Source organism: Helicoverpa armigera, chromosome 10, assembly GCF_030705265.1.
Source record: "Helicoverpa armigera isolate CAAS_96S chromosome 10, ASM3070526v1, whole genome shotgun sequence".
In the NCBI taxonomy this organism is placed as follows: domain Eukaryota; kingdom Metazoa; phylum Arthropoda; class Insecta; order Lepidoptera; family Noctuidae; genus Helicoverpa; species Helicoverpa armigera.
The window spans coordinates 7,968,121-7,981,527 of NC_087129.1; the positions used below are offsets into that span (position 1 = coordinate 7,968,121).

Consider the following 13,407-nt stretch of genomic DNA (forward strand, 5'->3'; position numbering starts at 1 on the left):
TAAGAGTCCGTTTCAGAACAAGAAAATTGAATGTGTTCTTCTCAGAAAATAAATGAGATTTCAAAATACATACTTAATTTGAATTTAACAATTTTGCAATCTTATGTTATCTTTCAATGCTAAAACCTAAGGCTATTATTGCGCGTGTTTTATAGAAAATCAATCTATCTTGATATCTGTTCTGTATTGCATGTTTACACCATATCTTACCAGTCCACTGCAGAGGACATTGGCTTAGCACTCATGACAATTAAATACAGACAATACAGTAGATACCAACCGTATCAATGGATTTGTTTGATAAATAAATGTAGAGCAGAACAAATCACTTTGCAACACGCGAGAAGCTTTCAACAGTGGGAGAACCCATTGCTGATTTAATATTTGAAATTTAAGAAGGGATAAGACATTTTCAAAAAAAAATAAATCTATAACGCCCTTGACTTTCTTTCTTCTTCATTTTCAGGTCAGCTCTAAACTTTCATGGCCTTACTACAAAAACTTTAACCACTGTTTTACACTTGTCAAAAAATAAAATGTGGCTCCAAAATGAACCATATGTCAACGTCATAATTTGTCATTTTTTAAGTCTTAAACTGACGTTAAAAAGTTTATGTGGTAAGACGGTCATTGTTTCGCAGCTCTATCAGACATACCTACATCTGAGTGTCAAGTTTTACCCCATGTACCTATGCCCAAAATTTTCGTAAGATGCCCTCGATTTCTCAGGTTTCCAATCATCAGATCCTAGACCTGATCAATGAGAACATTTGAGAAGTATACCCATTCAACCAAAAAAATAATTGTTCAAATCGATTGGTAATCGACGGTGCCTTGAGCGAACAAACAAAAAAGAACGTACGTCCGAATTGAGAATTCCCCTTTTTGGGAAGTCGGTTAAAAAATATTGAAAAAGCTCGTAGAAAAATTGCTGGCTAAGTATTTACTTACATTATAATGTTTGATGAAAATATTGTTAAGCGTGTAGATAATGGAAAAAAGTAAGCATTTAGTACAAAAGTTCCTTCAATATGTTTACTTCATAAGTACGTTCACAATTAGGGCAAAGATAACAGTTTAATCCTTTGTTATTAGTTTATTACTTAAATTGTTGTCAGTAACTATTTAGTAATCCTTAGATTATGAGGAAATGTAAAAAAAAAAACTTTTTACTCATGTGATAATATTTCGACGTGCTTGGTTTACACATTTTATATTCAAAGATAACTCATTATTACCGAGAAAATTCATTAAAATCCCAATGTGAGTTTATCACAAAAAGCATCCCACGCAAAATGCGTTCAAAAACATTATTTCAGATCCTTCATGAAGGAAAATAGGAGGAAAAGCGTGATTACCTATAACTTAAGACATCATACAATTTGTTGATGATTTTAACAGCCAGGTTAGTTTGTAACGTGTGAAAAATGTTCATGAGTGAAGATTATTTACTGAACACCAGTTTTTAGCGTTTTCACAGCGTCCCGGAAATCTTCTCGTACCTGGATAAATAACGACATAATATGTCACCGTGGGGGCTGTTGCAACTCCCAACATTAAAAGAATTCTTCATATCGGATAAGTAGGTTTTTTCTTTCGTAGCCTTTACAACGCAAACAAACATCGGTTTTATTTTTTAACACATTGAATAGATTTTTTTTCTGTGGTTCATGAATATTTTTAATGTAATTGGGGACAAAATATTTATAAATCAAGCGCGCACTTGCTGCATATCTTTCAGTGACCTAGTTCGAGCTTTGTTTTTGTTTTTTATCTAATTCTGCTACTGCAACATCACCTACATGACTTAGAAAAATGCCTTGAAATTTTACAGAATATGATAACTATAACTTAATAGATTTCTGTGAGTTCTACCTACACTATCTAAGCCTTTGTAAATGCTGACCTTCTTGATACTTTCTCGGATAACTCTTGCGACTTTATGGGCTTGAATCATGATCTATTGAATGATGGAAGAATATTCATGTCGTCCAGAACCTGGTCTATTCGCACTTTTTTCTTAGCAGCAGCTTTGGCATGCACGTGTACCTATTTATTTCCATTCTCACCTCCATCCAACTATTTGTTCAATTGCAACATTAATATCAGAAAACCGGTCAGGGCAATCAGGGATTAGATAAGTTGTTTTTAACACCAATAACTGAAATAACAATAAATCTCACAAGGATATTTTGTGATTGTATTATCACCACTTCACGTCACATATTATTCTATCAACAATCAAGTTGCTTATTTTTTACTAAAGTTTTTTTTTCTTCTTTTGGGTGTAATATTTTTTAGTTTATGACAAATATTTTTTTTTGCAAATAGAAACTTTTCAAACTTCAATGTAATTTGGACATCATTTGGAAATATGGTGGCAAAATGTGTCAAACCAGGTGATTCTGACAAAATTTTCAAGTCTATTAATCTTTATATCAAAAGTCTTCAAAAATACCAAAAATATTGCACAATGTTGAAAGCATCGCAGCCTTCAGCGAACGGTGTAATAGGTATTTGTAAATTTTATAACACATGAAAACACAATATCGGCTTATAATCTTTAAATGTAGACACAAAACAATTCTCTCTAACACTGAGAATGTTTTAACTTATGCTCAGACGCTCTTACATTCAGAAAATATTCATTATTATTGCAAAATAGATTTAGTAACGTACCTACTTACTGAAAGTGTTACGGGACTTCGCTTGAAACGATTGAAAAACTCCACCATCTTGTGTTTTCACGTTGTAAAAAATAATGATATGAAAATAATACCTACCTAGTAAGTTTAGTTTAGAATAATTAGTTAAAGAAAAATTATTTCAAAGTAATACGAATAGTTTTTGCATCTTATCAAAACGTGGCCGTCGCGCGTCGCGTCTGGTCGACCAAATTTCGTCCGAGCCCATCCTTTATTATATACATAGAAAGGTCAGCCCTTATTCAGCTCAATGGATATTTAAATTGTATGTTGAAATTATTATTGTAGCTTTTTTTTTCAAACATTACAGTTTTGTATCTACTGGTAACAATTAAAGTATGTTTGCACGAGTTCATATAATTTTGCGAGTAAACAACTAGCGTAACCTTCTGCGATTACCTTGATTTTTAACGTTCAGATATTCGCATACTTACTGATTATAAATATATTGCCTTCGTGTGCTTATCCGAGGACAAAGATAGCTGGGACGTACTCCCAAGGTTATTCCAACGTTTTACTGAATGGAACCTTAAGTATCTCTGTAGTAATATTATTTTTATATGCTTAGGTGATTACTGTTACTTCTTCGATGTTGTTTGTTATTATAAAATAAGTTTTAATAGGTCATTCTAATTTGCTTGAATTAATATACCCAATAATACTTTCTCCGAAGCAGAATTTTTGTGTTTAGATACTTGTCTCCTACTGAGTACCTACACCATGACTTCTCGGCTTTTTCAATCCAAATTTCCTGTTGTCCTTACACTATGCTCTTTCACTGTTAATCCGGTAGTTAATAGACACTGTTTTCAACATTGTTGTACTCATTCAAGTCTCATTTGTTAGAACAGTCATATAACTTTGAAATCATCACATAGGTACCACCGAAAAAATGCCGAAAACTGCACAATCTCACCCTCAGTGTTCCACAAAACGCGCTCACTCGCCGGGGAAGAAAGAACTGGCCAACCTATTGAAAGATGTCTTATCACTAGGTAGGTTTTCAATTACTATTATCTATTAATATCCACTACTATTGCGAGAATTTATAAAATTATTGTTATATTAATTTAAACAAATTAGAATTGCTATTCCTAGTGGTGAACGCAGATCTATCACATCGAATAATCGGATGCTTATTTACACGTTCAGCTTAGTGGGCGTCCGCCATAAGACCCACATTCATCTTCAGTCTATTGTCAGAGATAGACTTCGTTGAGATATTTTTGAAAAATATAGAAATATAACACAAATTAAATAGAATAATTATTTCTAAGCCGGTTTGAAAATATATTCGACAAATTAATATATTTTTATAAGAACTACTACTGCGTAAGGGCATTGAAGTCAACGCCTAAATAAGTAGCTGATAAGCAGATAGCATTAATATAAGCGGTGTTTATTTTCTTAGATAATGAAAGCGGTGTGAAGAAACGACCCATGAGAGCTATCGCCAAGAGGGCACATTCCGCCAGCCCCGTCACACCACGGCCTAGAGTGAGTCTTTGTTACTTTACATCAAAAACGACAGAACAGAGAAACTGCTAATACAATTATTATGAATCTTGTAGTTCAACTTATGTTTTTGGATAAATATTATCCCTATGATATCATAATTGCTGGTAATTGGGTAAAAATGATAATAATTCAGTTTAGTGCGAGAGTTATAAGGTTGTTGTACAAAGAGTTTGAAATTCGAGATTACCTCTGTGTTGTGGGCTCTTCATCCGAGAACTTTGACTTCTAAAATGTTGAATTGCAAATACGGAGCTTCACAACAGTACTAGGGTTGTACCTGCCATGTGTGTTGGCGAATAAATTGAACTGTAAAATTGATGCACTTTTTCTCCATCACACCACAAAATAGAGTTAAATAGATAGGTAACTAGTTTTTTTGCTGATATACACACTTTCTCAGTTTCTTATAAATGTATTTGTGTATAGAAATCGAGTGAAAGCAATTTCTTTACATTTGATTTCACATTTGTTTTTTTTTAATAATTTGGTGTATTTACCCTAGATTGACATTGATACCATCTTGCTGAAGTGAGTGCTATTCGTTGGTTTACTATTTGCTATTAAAGTATTGTAAGGATTAATATAACTGGCAGAAGTTATAATATGGACTTGAAACAACCATGGTAGTACATATGTACAATGGAACCTAAATCATTCATCGTTTTATTTTCGATTTGACATGTAGGATGCCTTGTGCATGTTTTGGAGAACTCTTTTTGATTCCCGATTGTATTCTCAGAAATGTGTGTATATCTGTACATTCATACATGTAGACAAACTTTTGAAACCAGTAACAAGTCACTCAGGTACCTAATAATGACAGACTAGAGCCCCATTTTTTCACCGGTGACCTTAATTCTGGGATGCTTTCTGAGACATATGGTCTATCATATTTAAAACTTGCGTAAAATGTTACTTGGCAAGGTTTACGTACCTACTATTGCTCTTGTTTTTTTATTGAATTCTTGTGGCTTTTCTCTATAACCGTTGCGAATATAAAAATTGATCGATACCGGTACCTATAGCAAATCGAACAGGTACCTAATAATAAGTATGTTATTTGTTACGTTCAGTTTATTTTCTGCAAAACGTTTATGTATAATTTTATTCATAGCGTTCTGTAAGATATGTTTTTAAATTTTACTTTATTAGTAAAACACAACACATTCTTGTAATGTAATCAAATTAAATAATTATTAAGTAAAATAAGTAGTAAGAAATAAAACCCATGCTGTAATATCTTTCAGAGCCCACTTCATTTAAAGAATAAGGCAGCGGACAGAAGATGCCAGAGTCTATCCCCGTGCACTGCTGTAAGTTCTTGTTCATACAAATCTAGAACTAATCACATAGGTATGTTCTATTGGGTGACTGGTCATTGGTAAGTGACCGACACTTGAACACGTGACCATAAACGACTTCCCAAAGTTTTTATTTATTCTCTTTAGTTTAACTACAATAGCTAAACAAGCATGAAGTTAAAAAAAAATGCTACCTTAGTATTCCAGTAGGTATATAGAATTCCTAGGAATATGTATACTGCTTCTTGTAGTGTTAACAAATGTTCGTTTAAATTATTGCTTATTACAAAATAGACGCAAAAGAAATCTCAAGAGCATTTCGCACCAGTAAGCGGACAGGCACCTGACGGGATAATGCAACCCTTTCACATACCACCAGAGAGTGACCCTGGTAAATAAACTTTTTTAAGATATTTTTTTAATAGTTCTTGCAAATAAATAATATGAATATGAATATGAATAGGGCCTCAATTCTAAGATAACCGAACTGTTTGAAAAGTAGCTGCTAGCATTCATCGTCATGAAATTCTCCTTTCCATTCTATATTTTTTTATGAAGGTAATATCGTTACACTGAGTGTGCTGCCGCAATCTTCTTATGAGTGTATAATGTGTATATAGACTGTTTAAAATATATTGTGGCTATATTTTTAAGTACCTTTAAGTATGTGTTTTATTTTACAGAAAAAGATTTGGTTATGCCTCAATGTGTTTTGACCAAAGTGATGCGAATTTTAGCAACGAAAAAACGAGAGTTCCTGAAAATGCGCAAAGGTTTAATTTCTCAACAAGTGAGTCATTTTATTCCTGTTGTTAGATGGAAGACATAATGAATATTTTTATAAACTAAAAAAATAACAGTACCAGTACCTATAAGTGTATGATTGCTGTGCTTGTATCGAGGACAGCCAACGTGCAGTGCAGATAACTCCTGTTCAACTCCAGGTAAGCAATTAAGGTGTATAAATATTATAATATACACATTTCTATGCTTAGAACGTGATGTTGGAGAACTTCGCGCAGCTCAAAGAGCTGGAAGCTCGGGCGGGAGTGCATGCTGACGAGTCTATGGGCGAAGTGCGCGTGCTCTCGGTCAGCGGCTGGCCGGCACATGACCTGCTTATGTTAGTTCGCGACGACCTGGCAATGCCGTTAAATTCTGAAATATCCGGACTTTTTGGTGAGCTGAGAATATTTTAACTTACTTTGAAGATGTCAAGTCCTATTGTGCCAAGTCATTGTTCATAAAAATAATTCTATTCTATATTTGAGAGAAGTAAAACCTCAAGAAACGCTCTTTATCCAAAATGAATAATTTTACTATTACTTGCTTCAGGTCCACATGTTCTTCAGCAAATAACAGCGCAATTGAACCCTATACCCGAAGAGATGTTGGCGGTTAGCGCAGAGATTATGGCGCGACGAATAGAACTACTCAATCTTCTGAGGGGCAAGCACCGAACAGATCGGGCTACCTATCTTACTGTAAGTTTTCTCCTGTAATCAAACATCGGAACCGCCATTTTGATACTAACGCTGATGCTTGATTCATAACGGGAATTTCCCATAACAATCAATTAGGCATTTTCCACACAATACTTTTGTACTTAATTGATTGAATTATTCTGTTCTAGAATTTAGAATGGAAAACGAAGAACACTGAATTTGATCATGAAACAGAAAAGCTACATAGAATGGTGGCTGGTACTGCGGAGAATTTGAAGGCTAAAATAAATTATTCTCTAGAACTTGCGAAGTAAGTATTAGGTTTATTTACTTGGACCGTTTTTTTTTGTTGAATATGGTTAGTTTTTATCCGTGTATATGCTTAGTTTACTTTTAACATAATAATTACCTAGCTCCTGGTGCCCACGAGTTAAAATCTGTATCCAAACTCATATTATAAATGCGAAAGTAACTCTGTCTGTCTGTCTTTTCTTCACGCCTAAACTACTGAACCGATTTGTGTGAAATTTGGTACAGACATAGTTTGAAACTTGAGAAAGGACATAGGATAGTTTTTATTACAAAAAAAAAAAATGGACATATAGCGCCATCTATTGGTCAAATCAAAAATCTGCTGGTAGTCACTATTCCACGCGAACGAAGTTGCAGGCAAAAGCTAGTACTTATAAACTCTTTTGCAAAAAAAGCGGGCACCTATGCGAAATCTTAGTTTTAAGGACTTTACTTGTATTTCAAAGGGTTTTAATGATTGTAGTATGTTTCTAGCATCAAAAGTGTTAGCCAAGCATGCGTGAGAGTGTATTCTAAATTTGAATTTTGTGCAATTACTAAGAAATTGGTTATACCTTGTTTTGGACTAATTCCTGGCAGAAAGTTCGTCGGCGTTTTGAAAAGTTTTTGAAGTGATATTCAGAAAAATGATAATGCAGTTTTAATTAATGATTAATGTACCTTTTTGTTAGATCAAAACATTTTTGAAAAACTATGCGTATTTAATAAAATTTGCACCTGCTCTAAATGGGCTATTCTGATGATTGATGGCAATGTTAATAGTTTCGGTATTTTAGTGTAAAGCGTTCTATTGTTTAGATATTGTACCCACGTGTTTTAAAATATCGCTTTTTCGTAATTAAACACTATTTAGAGGAGTATCAGTACTTCGGGCTGCGACAAAACCAATTTAAAGTAAGCAGTGCCGATCACAACTCGTCTCCTATCGGACTTTGACATTAAAAAAATACCAAATTTTGTGATAAATGTTAAAATTAACCACATGAAAAATGATGAGGAGGGTTTAAGCTATCTAAAAAGTCAAATTATTGCCGCGTTGAAGCTCTCGATAACTCCATAGGTATTGGGTTACTAAACGATGATTTGTCTGAAAGGGAGTCAAGAATTCAAAATTATTGGCCAAACGTATGTTTCTTAAGGAATGAGCAGATAGCCAATTATTGTTATGATTTAAGCAGGAAAGTGCTGTAGATGCCAGAAAATCTCGGTGCAGGCAAGTTTATTTAATAAAATGTCAGTGGGACGAAAACACGCTATTTGAACGCTCAGACCCATAGATCTTCAGAGGTCTACGGAGTTTCCCAAGAGACGGGGTTGTTTAAAAATTAGTGATTACGAGGCCTTAAGACCTCGTGCTCACATTCTATGCGCCAATTTCTGTACTTTGTAGAATTTCAAGACTTTTAAAAATGTCAAAGTCCGATAGGAGACGAGTTGTGATCGGCACTGCTTACTTTAAATTGGTTTTGTCGCAGCCCGAAGTACTGATACTCCTCTAAATAGTGTTTAATTACGAAAAAGCGATATTTTAAAACACGTGGGTACAATATCTAAACAATAGAACGCTTTACACTAAAATACCGAAACTCTTAACATTGCCATCAATCATCCGAATAGCCCATTTAGAGAAGGTAAAAATTTTATCAAATACGCATAGTTTTTCAAAAAGTTGTGATCTAACAAAAAGGTACATTAATCATTAATTAAAACTGCATTATCATTTTTCTGAAAATAACTTCAAAAACTTTTCAAAACGCCGACGAACTTTCTGCCAGCAATTAGTCCAAAACAAGGTTTAACCAATTTCTTAGTAATTGCACCAAATTCAAATTTAGAATACACTCTCACGCATGCTTGGCTAACCCTTTTGATGCTAGAAACATACTACAATCATTAAAACCCTTTGAAATACATGTAAAGTCCTTAAAACTAAGATTTCGCATAGGTGCCCGCTTTTTTTGCAAAAGAGTGTATATTGATAAAGACCATTCCCTTAACAGAATTGGGTAATAGTAGAGACAACGTAAGAATAAAATTAGATGGATATTAATGTTATTTGTTTCGTAACTCGATTAATTCAATACAATTAATTCAATATAATATTTTTAAGGATTCCTTGGGTCGATCGAGATACAATGATGAAAAAGATTGAACGGCTACAAAAGGAGAACATGATACTGCAGCATAAACTAGAAGATGTAACGAAGAAAGATACTGACGAACTTAAAGAACTGGGACCAACGTCGGATAATAGGCCCAACTATCAGGTCGTTGATCGATGTACTAGCACATCTGTTACATTGTTTCAAAACTAGTTGACCTAATTTAGATGTATTTTAAAAATGAGCACGTGAAGTTGAAACAATAGAATGTAATAATGTTAATGGTTATGAAGATGTAGATTGTTTATTGAAATGTGCGTATGTGTCAGCAGGCAGTATGCGAGGAGTTGTCGAAGGAGCGCGCGGCGCGGGAGGCGCTGAAGGAGGTGGTGTCGGCGGCGGAGAGCATGCTGCGCGTGGCGCGCGCGCGCATCGCCACGCTGGAGCGCCAGCTCAAGGACACGCGCTCCGAGCTCGAGGCGGCGCGCAAAAAGCACAAAGACCTCGAGCAACTCGTAAACAGACTCGCACAACATACACATAAGACAGTGAAGTTGTAACACTCTACATTACGATCCCATTCTAAGGGATCAGTTATCACTATACATATTATCCTACACTTATTGCAGTTAGAGATTTCATAATGACATTTTCAGAACTGACATTAATCTTAGACGACTACTCAAAAAAGATCATAAACGATTGTATATTTATTTTCAGTATCGTCATCGGGAGACTAGCTACGATGCGCGCTCCAAGAAGTTACTTGAAGTTTCCAAAACAGGAGAAATTACTATCGAAACACTGTCCCGGCAACGAGATGCGTTGGAACTCAGGTTTTTTAAATTTGCGTATAATATAAAAATGGTGTATACGTTTTTGCATTTATTTAATTGCTGTCTGATGTAATTTTTAGGGTAAAGGAGCTACGTGAGCAGGCTGAAAACGCGGAGAGATTGGCCTCTGCAAGAGAAGCTGAGCAGCGCGCTCGCGCCGAGTCGCTCCAGGCGAAGGTAGCGGAACAGGTGCTAAGCATTCGGGTCATGTTACATTCTGAGCTTCTGGACCATCGCTTGAATGGGTATATGATGGTTGATTAAACATAGTTCTCTGTTCAGGAAAGAGTCAAGGCAGCTACCGAGAGTCGTGTGACGGAGTTGGACGCCAAAGTCAAAGAGTTAGAAGATCAATTACAGGCTTTACGCGAACGTTCCGTGAGGCTCGTAGATATGGAGCGACGACGATGCCTTGAATATGTACCTTCGAAAGGTCAGGTTTTTGCATGGACGCTTATATATGGAATTATAAAAAGTATCGGTTGCTGCTTAACGAATCGAATTAAACGAGTTCGCCTGTTGCAGAGAGCGAACCTTCCGACAGAGAAACTGAGATTTGGAAAGAACTTCAAGTGACTCGAGTTGCCTTATCTCGCGTAGAGGAAGAACTAAGACAAAGTAGAGCTGACAAAGATAGCTTTTTAAATTCTTTGTCTCGGATTGCGGTAAGTTAAATTGACAGAAGCTAATGTAACTGTACCTACTGAATTATAAGTAGATAAGTTAGGAAAATTCAGCAACTTTTGAAGAAGCTCTCTCTTTATTTATAGTAGCAGTTCATGTGCTCATAATAAATAATACTTTAAAATTCAGCAAGGAGAAGGATCGGACAACGTTCAAGAAAAAATTGCAACGGAATTATTAGATAGAGAACAGAAGATTGTCAAACTACAACACGTCATACAAGAACAAAGAGAAAATGAAAAATTGATGTGAGTAAAATTTTCAATTAGCTAGATAGACTCATACATGCATGATGTAAGTTAAAACTTTAAGGTTAGCGAACCAGGTTTTGTAAAATTAGAGATTTTTAAAATAAATTAGAAAAATATTAATGTACATATATAACACCCACAATGAATACTCACAATATTTACGTACAGGGAACAGAGCATGACACAGTATGAGAACCAGCTAGCGGCTCTACGTCTTGAAGTGAAACGTTTGCGGAACTATGATGGTTATGCAAAAGAAGTTCCGTATCAAGAACTGCATACAGAGGTAAAGTGTTTAGAGGTTCCCTTTTAGGTGCAAATGTGCAATGCGAGGTGCGAAGACATACGGCCTACCCGAAACTGACAAATTTTAGCAATCGAATATTAACGTTCCACTGTTGTGATAAGGTTGGAAATATATAAGAGATTTGACAAATACAAATAAGATTTAAAATTTGGGACACTGGATTTTCACTGCAACAATAGGGTAGTGTCCAGGGTCGAAATAATGAAATAATATTTAGTCCGCTTTTTAGATAATCAAAAAATATTGGATACGTATTTTTTCTTTTTTTAATTAAACATAAAATGACAAAGATTAGGAACTTCAAAAATTAGGAGTGGGGGCCTTTTACGTCACAGTGTTCTGAAAATTGTAGCAACTTGTGACGTCATACTCAACTTTAACACGCTATATCTTAACAAGTTCTGATCCAATTTAAAAAAGAAAAAATACGTATCGCTTAATTTTGGACAATCTACAATCTAATTATTATTTTTTAGGAAACTAGCCTATTGTCTCTAAAAATACCCCACTCAAAAAGAATATGTTAAGTATTTATTTACTTTCTGATTTAAACAGCTGCTGGAGTTGCATATGCAAGTGGAAACTCTGTCGCGGGAGCGTACCGCTCTGGTGACGGCAGCCGCGTCGCGCGCGCTAATGTTGGAGCGGCACGAGCGCTGCGCGGATTTGTTCGCGCGGATGATCCGCGCCCGCCGCGACCTGTCCGCGCTTCTCGAAGGCCGCAGCGACCCGGCGCCCCTAGACGAAGCAGGCCAGGCGGAGGTTAACTTCCAGCAAACTTTGAGGCCCTACCTCCGTCAAAGCTTTCTGATTCATTTATTTCTCTGCTAGCTTTTGTCCGCGGCTTCGCTCCCGTCAACTGACTTCTCTACTTTACCCTATTTTTTTTTTCATAAGAACCGTCTCCTGACAATAACAAACACAACAAAAAAAAGAATTAGCCAAATTGGTCCAGGCGTTGTTGAGTTATGCGCTTACCAACACATTTTGCGATTCATTTCTATATTTTAGATTATTAAATTTGTGCCCCTTACAAATGACGCAAATACAGTTTGTAGGTCCACCATCAATGATTTTGCGAGAGTACTGTGTACATGCGATATTTTTTTTACATTATTGTATTTCCCTGTTAAAAAGAAGTTTACAATTTTTGAGAATATGTAGGTACCCGAGCAGGGTAGGTACAAATACAACATTCAGGGGCTTCGCTATGTGAATCAATTGCGATTTCGATCGACAATAATAATAGAGATGTATACTTTGAGTAGGTGTCGAGATCGTTGTCGTCGGTGTGCGCGAGCGCGGCGGACACGTGGACGGCGCTGCGCACGGAGCGCGCGCGCGTGCTGCGCCTGGAGAGCGCGGTGCTGGCGCAGAGCCTGCAGCTGGAGCGCGAGGGCCGCGTGCGCACGCAGCTCGAGCGCCGCCGCGCCATGCTCGAGCGAGAGATACTGCGCTCCCAGAGCGAGACCACCGACTCCTCTGTATTAAACCCCATCAAAAATCCAAGTTTGGTATTCTCCCAATGTTTTTTTATGTATTTAGGAATAACAGTGTTTGTACTCAATTTAATAGGTTTAGGGTAGTTAGAATAAAAATTGAAAAATTATTTTAAGATGAAATAATATCTGGAAGATGTCCTGTCCCAATTTTTGTAATTTGTATCGACGAAACCATTTCTTCCTAAGATTATTGCTATCTACTTTTTTTATTAAAAAAATACGAAACATCTAATTTAGTCTTTTCTTTTTTCAGATTTAGGACATTCTTGGATATAAATGAGAGATGACGCTACCACCTTTTAAAATTAATAGTTGAGCTACATGTTATTATGTCAATAAATTGTGTAATTTAAGTCACACATAAGAAAATTTTATTTCTCTTAAATATAGGACAAGTTTTAGTAGCGTATAAACCAACCAATACAACACAAACGATACAGAACA

General features: G+C 35.8%; 1 protein-coding gene across 5 annotated transcripts; it reads left to right on the forward strand.

Annotated features, from left to right (window-relative positions):
- The first annotated feature begins 2,356 nt into the window (after positions 1-2,356).
- On the forward strand, positions 2,357-13,341 carry LOC110383215 (myosin-7). 5 transcript variants are annotated; one of them, XM_049840880.2, is made up of 20 exons: positions 2,358-2,513; positions 3,584-3,700; positions 4,117-4,202; positions 5,471-5,536; positions 5,819-5,915; positions 6,208-6,314; positions 6,520-6,703; positions 6,860-7,008; positions 7,158-7,279; positions 9,392-9,548; positions 9,716-9,898; positions 10,104-10,219; positions 10,300-10,408; positions 10,490-10,652; positions 10,745-10,884; positions 11,033-11,151; positions 11,323-11,440; positions 12,017-12,223; positions 12,730-12,970; positions 13,217-13,341. In XM_049840880.2, exons 1-20 carry the CDS (start codon positions 2,375-2,377, stop codon positions 13,237-13,239), a joined length of 2,643 nt encoding a protein of 880 aa, XP_049696837.2. In that variant the 5' UTR covers positions 2,358-2,374; the 3' UTR covers positions 13,240-13,341. The 5 variants fall into 5 exon arrangements, with proteins under 5 accessions (XP_021199647.3, XP_021199646.3, XP_049696837.2 ...); XM_021343974.3 differs by having other exon boundaries at positions 12,730-12,975; positions 13,217-13,317; XM_021343972.3 differs by lacking the exon at positions 13,217-13,341 and having other exon boundaries at positions 2,357-2,513; positions 10,300-10,396; positions 10,502-10,652; positions 12,730-13,174.
- The last annotated feature ends 66 nt before the right edge of the window (positions 13,342-13,407 follow it).

Coding starts and splice junctions, on each gene's coding strand:
- LOC110383215 (XM_021343971.3), top strand. CDS start 2,375: ATGGTGGCAAAATGTGTCAAACCAGGTGATTCTGACAAAATTTTCAAG. Junction 6,315..6,519: donor AAGGTTTAATTTCTCAACAA/GTGAGTCATTTT, acceptor TTCTATGCTTAG/AACGTGATGTTGGAGAACTT. Junction 10,409..10,489: donor AGGCGAAGGTAGCGGAACAG/GTGCTAAGCATT, acceptor GATTAAACATAG/TTCTCTGTTCAGGAAAGAGT.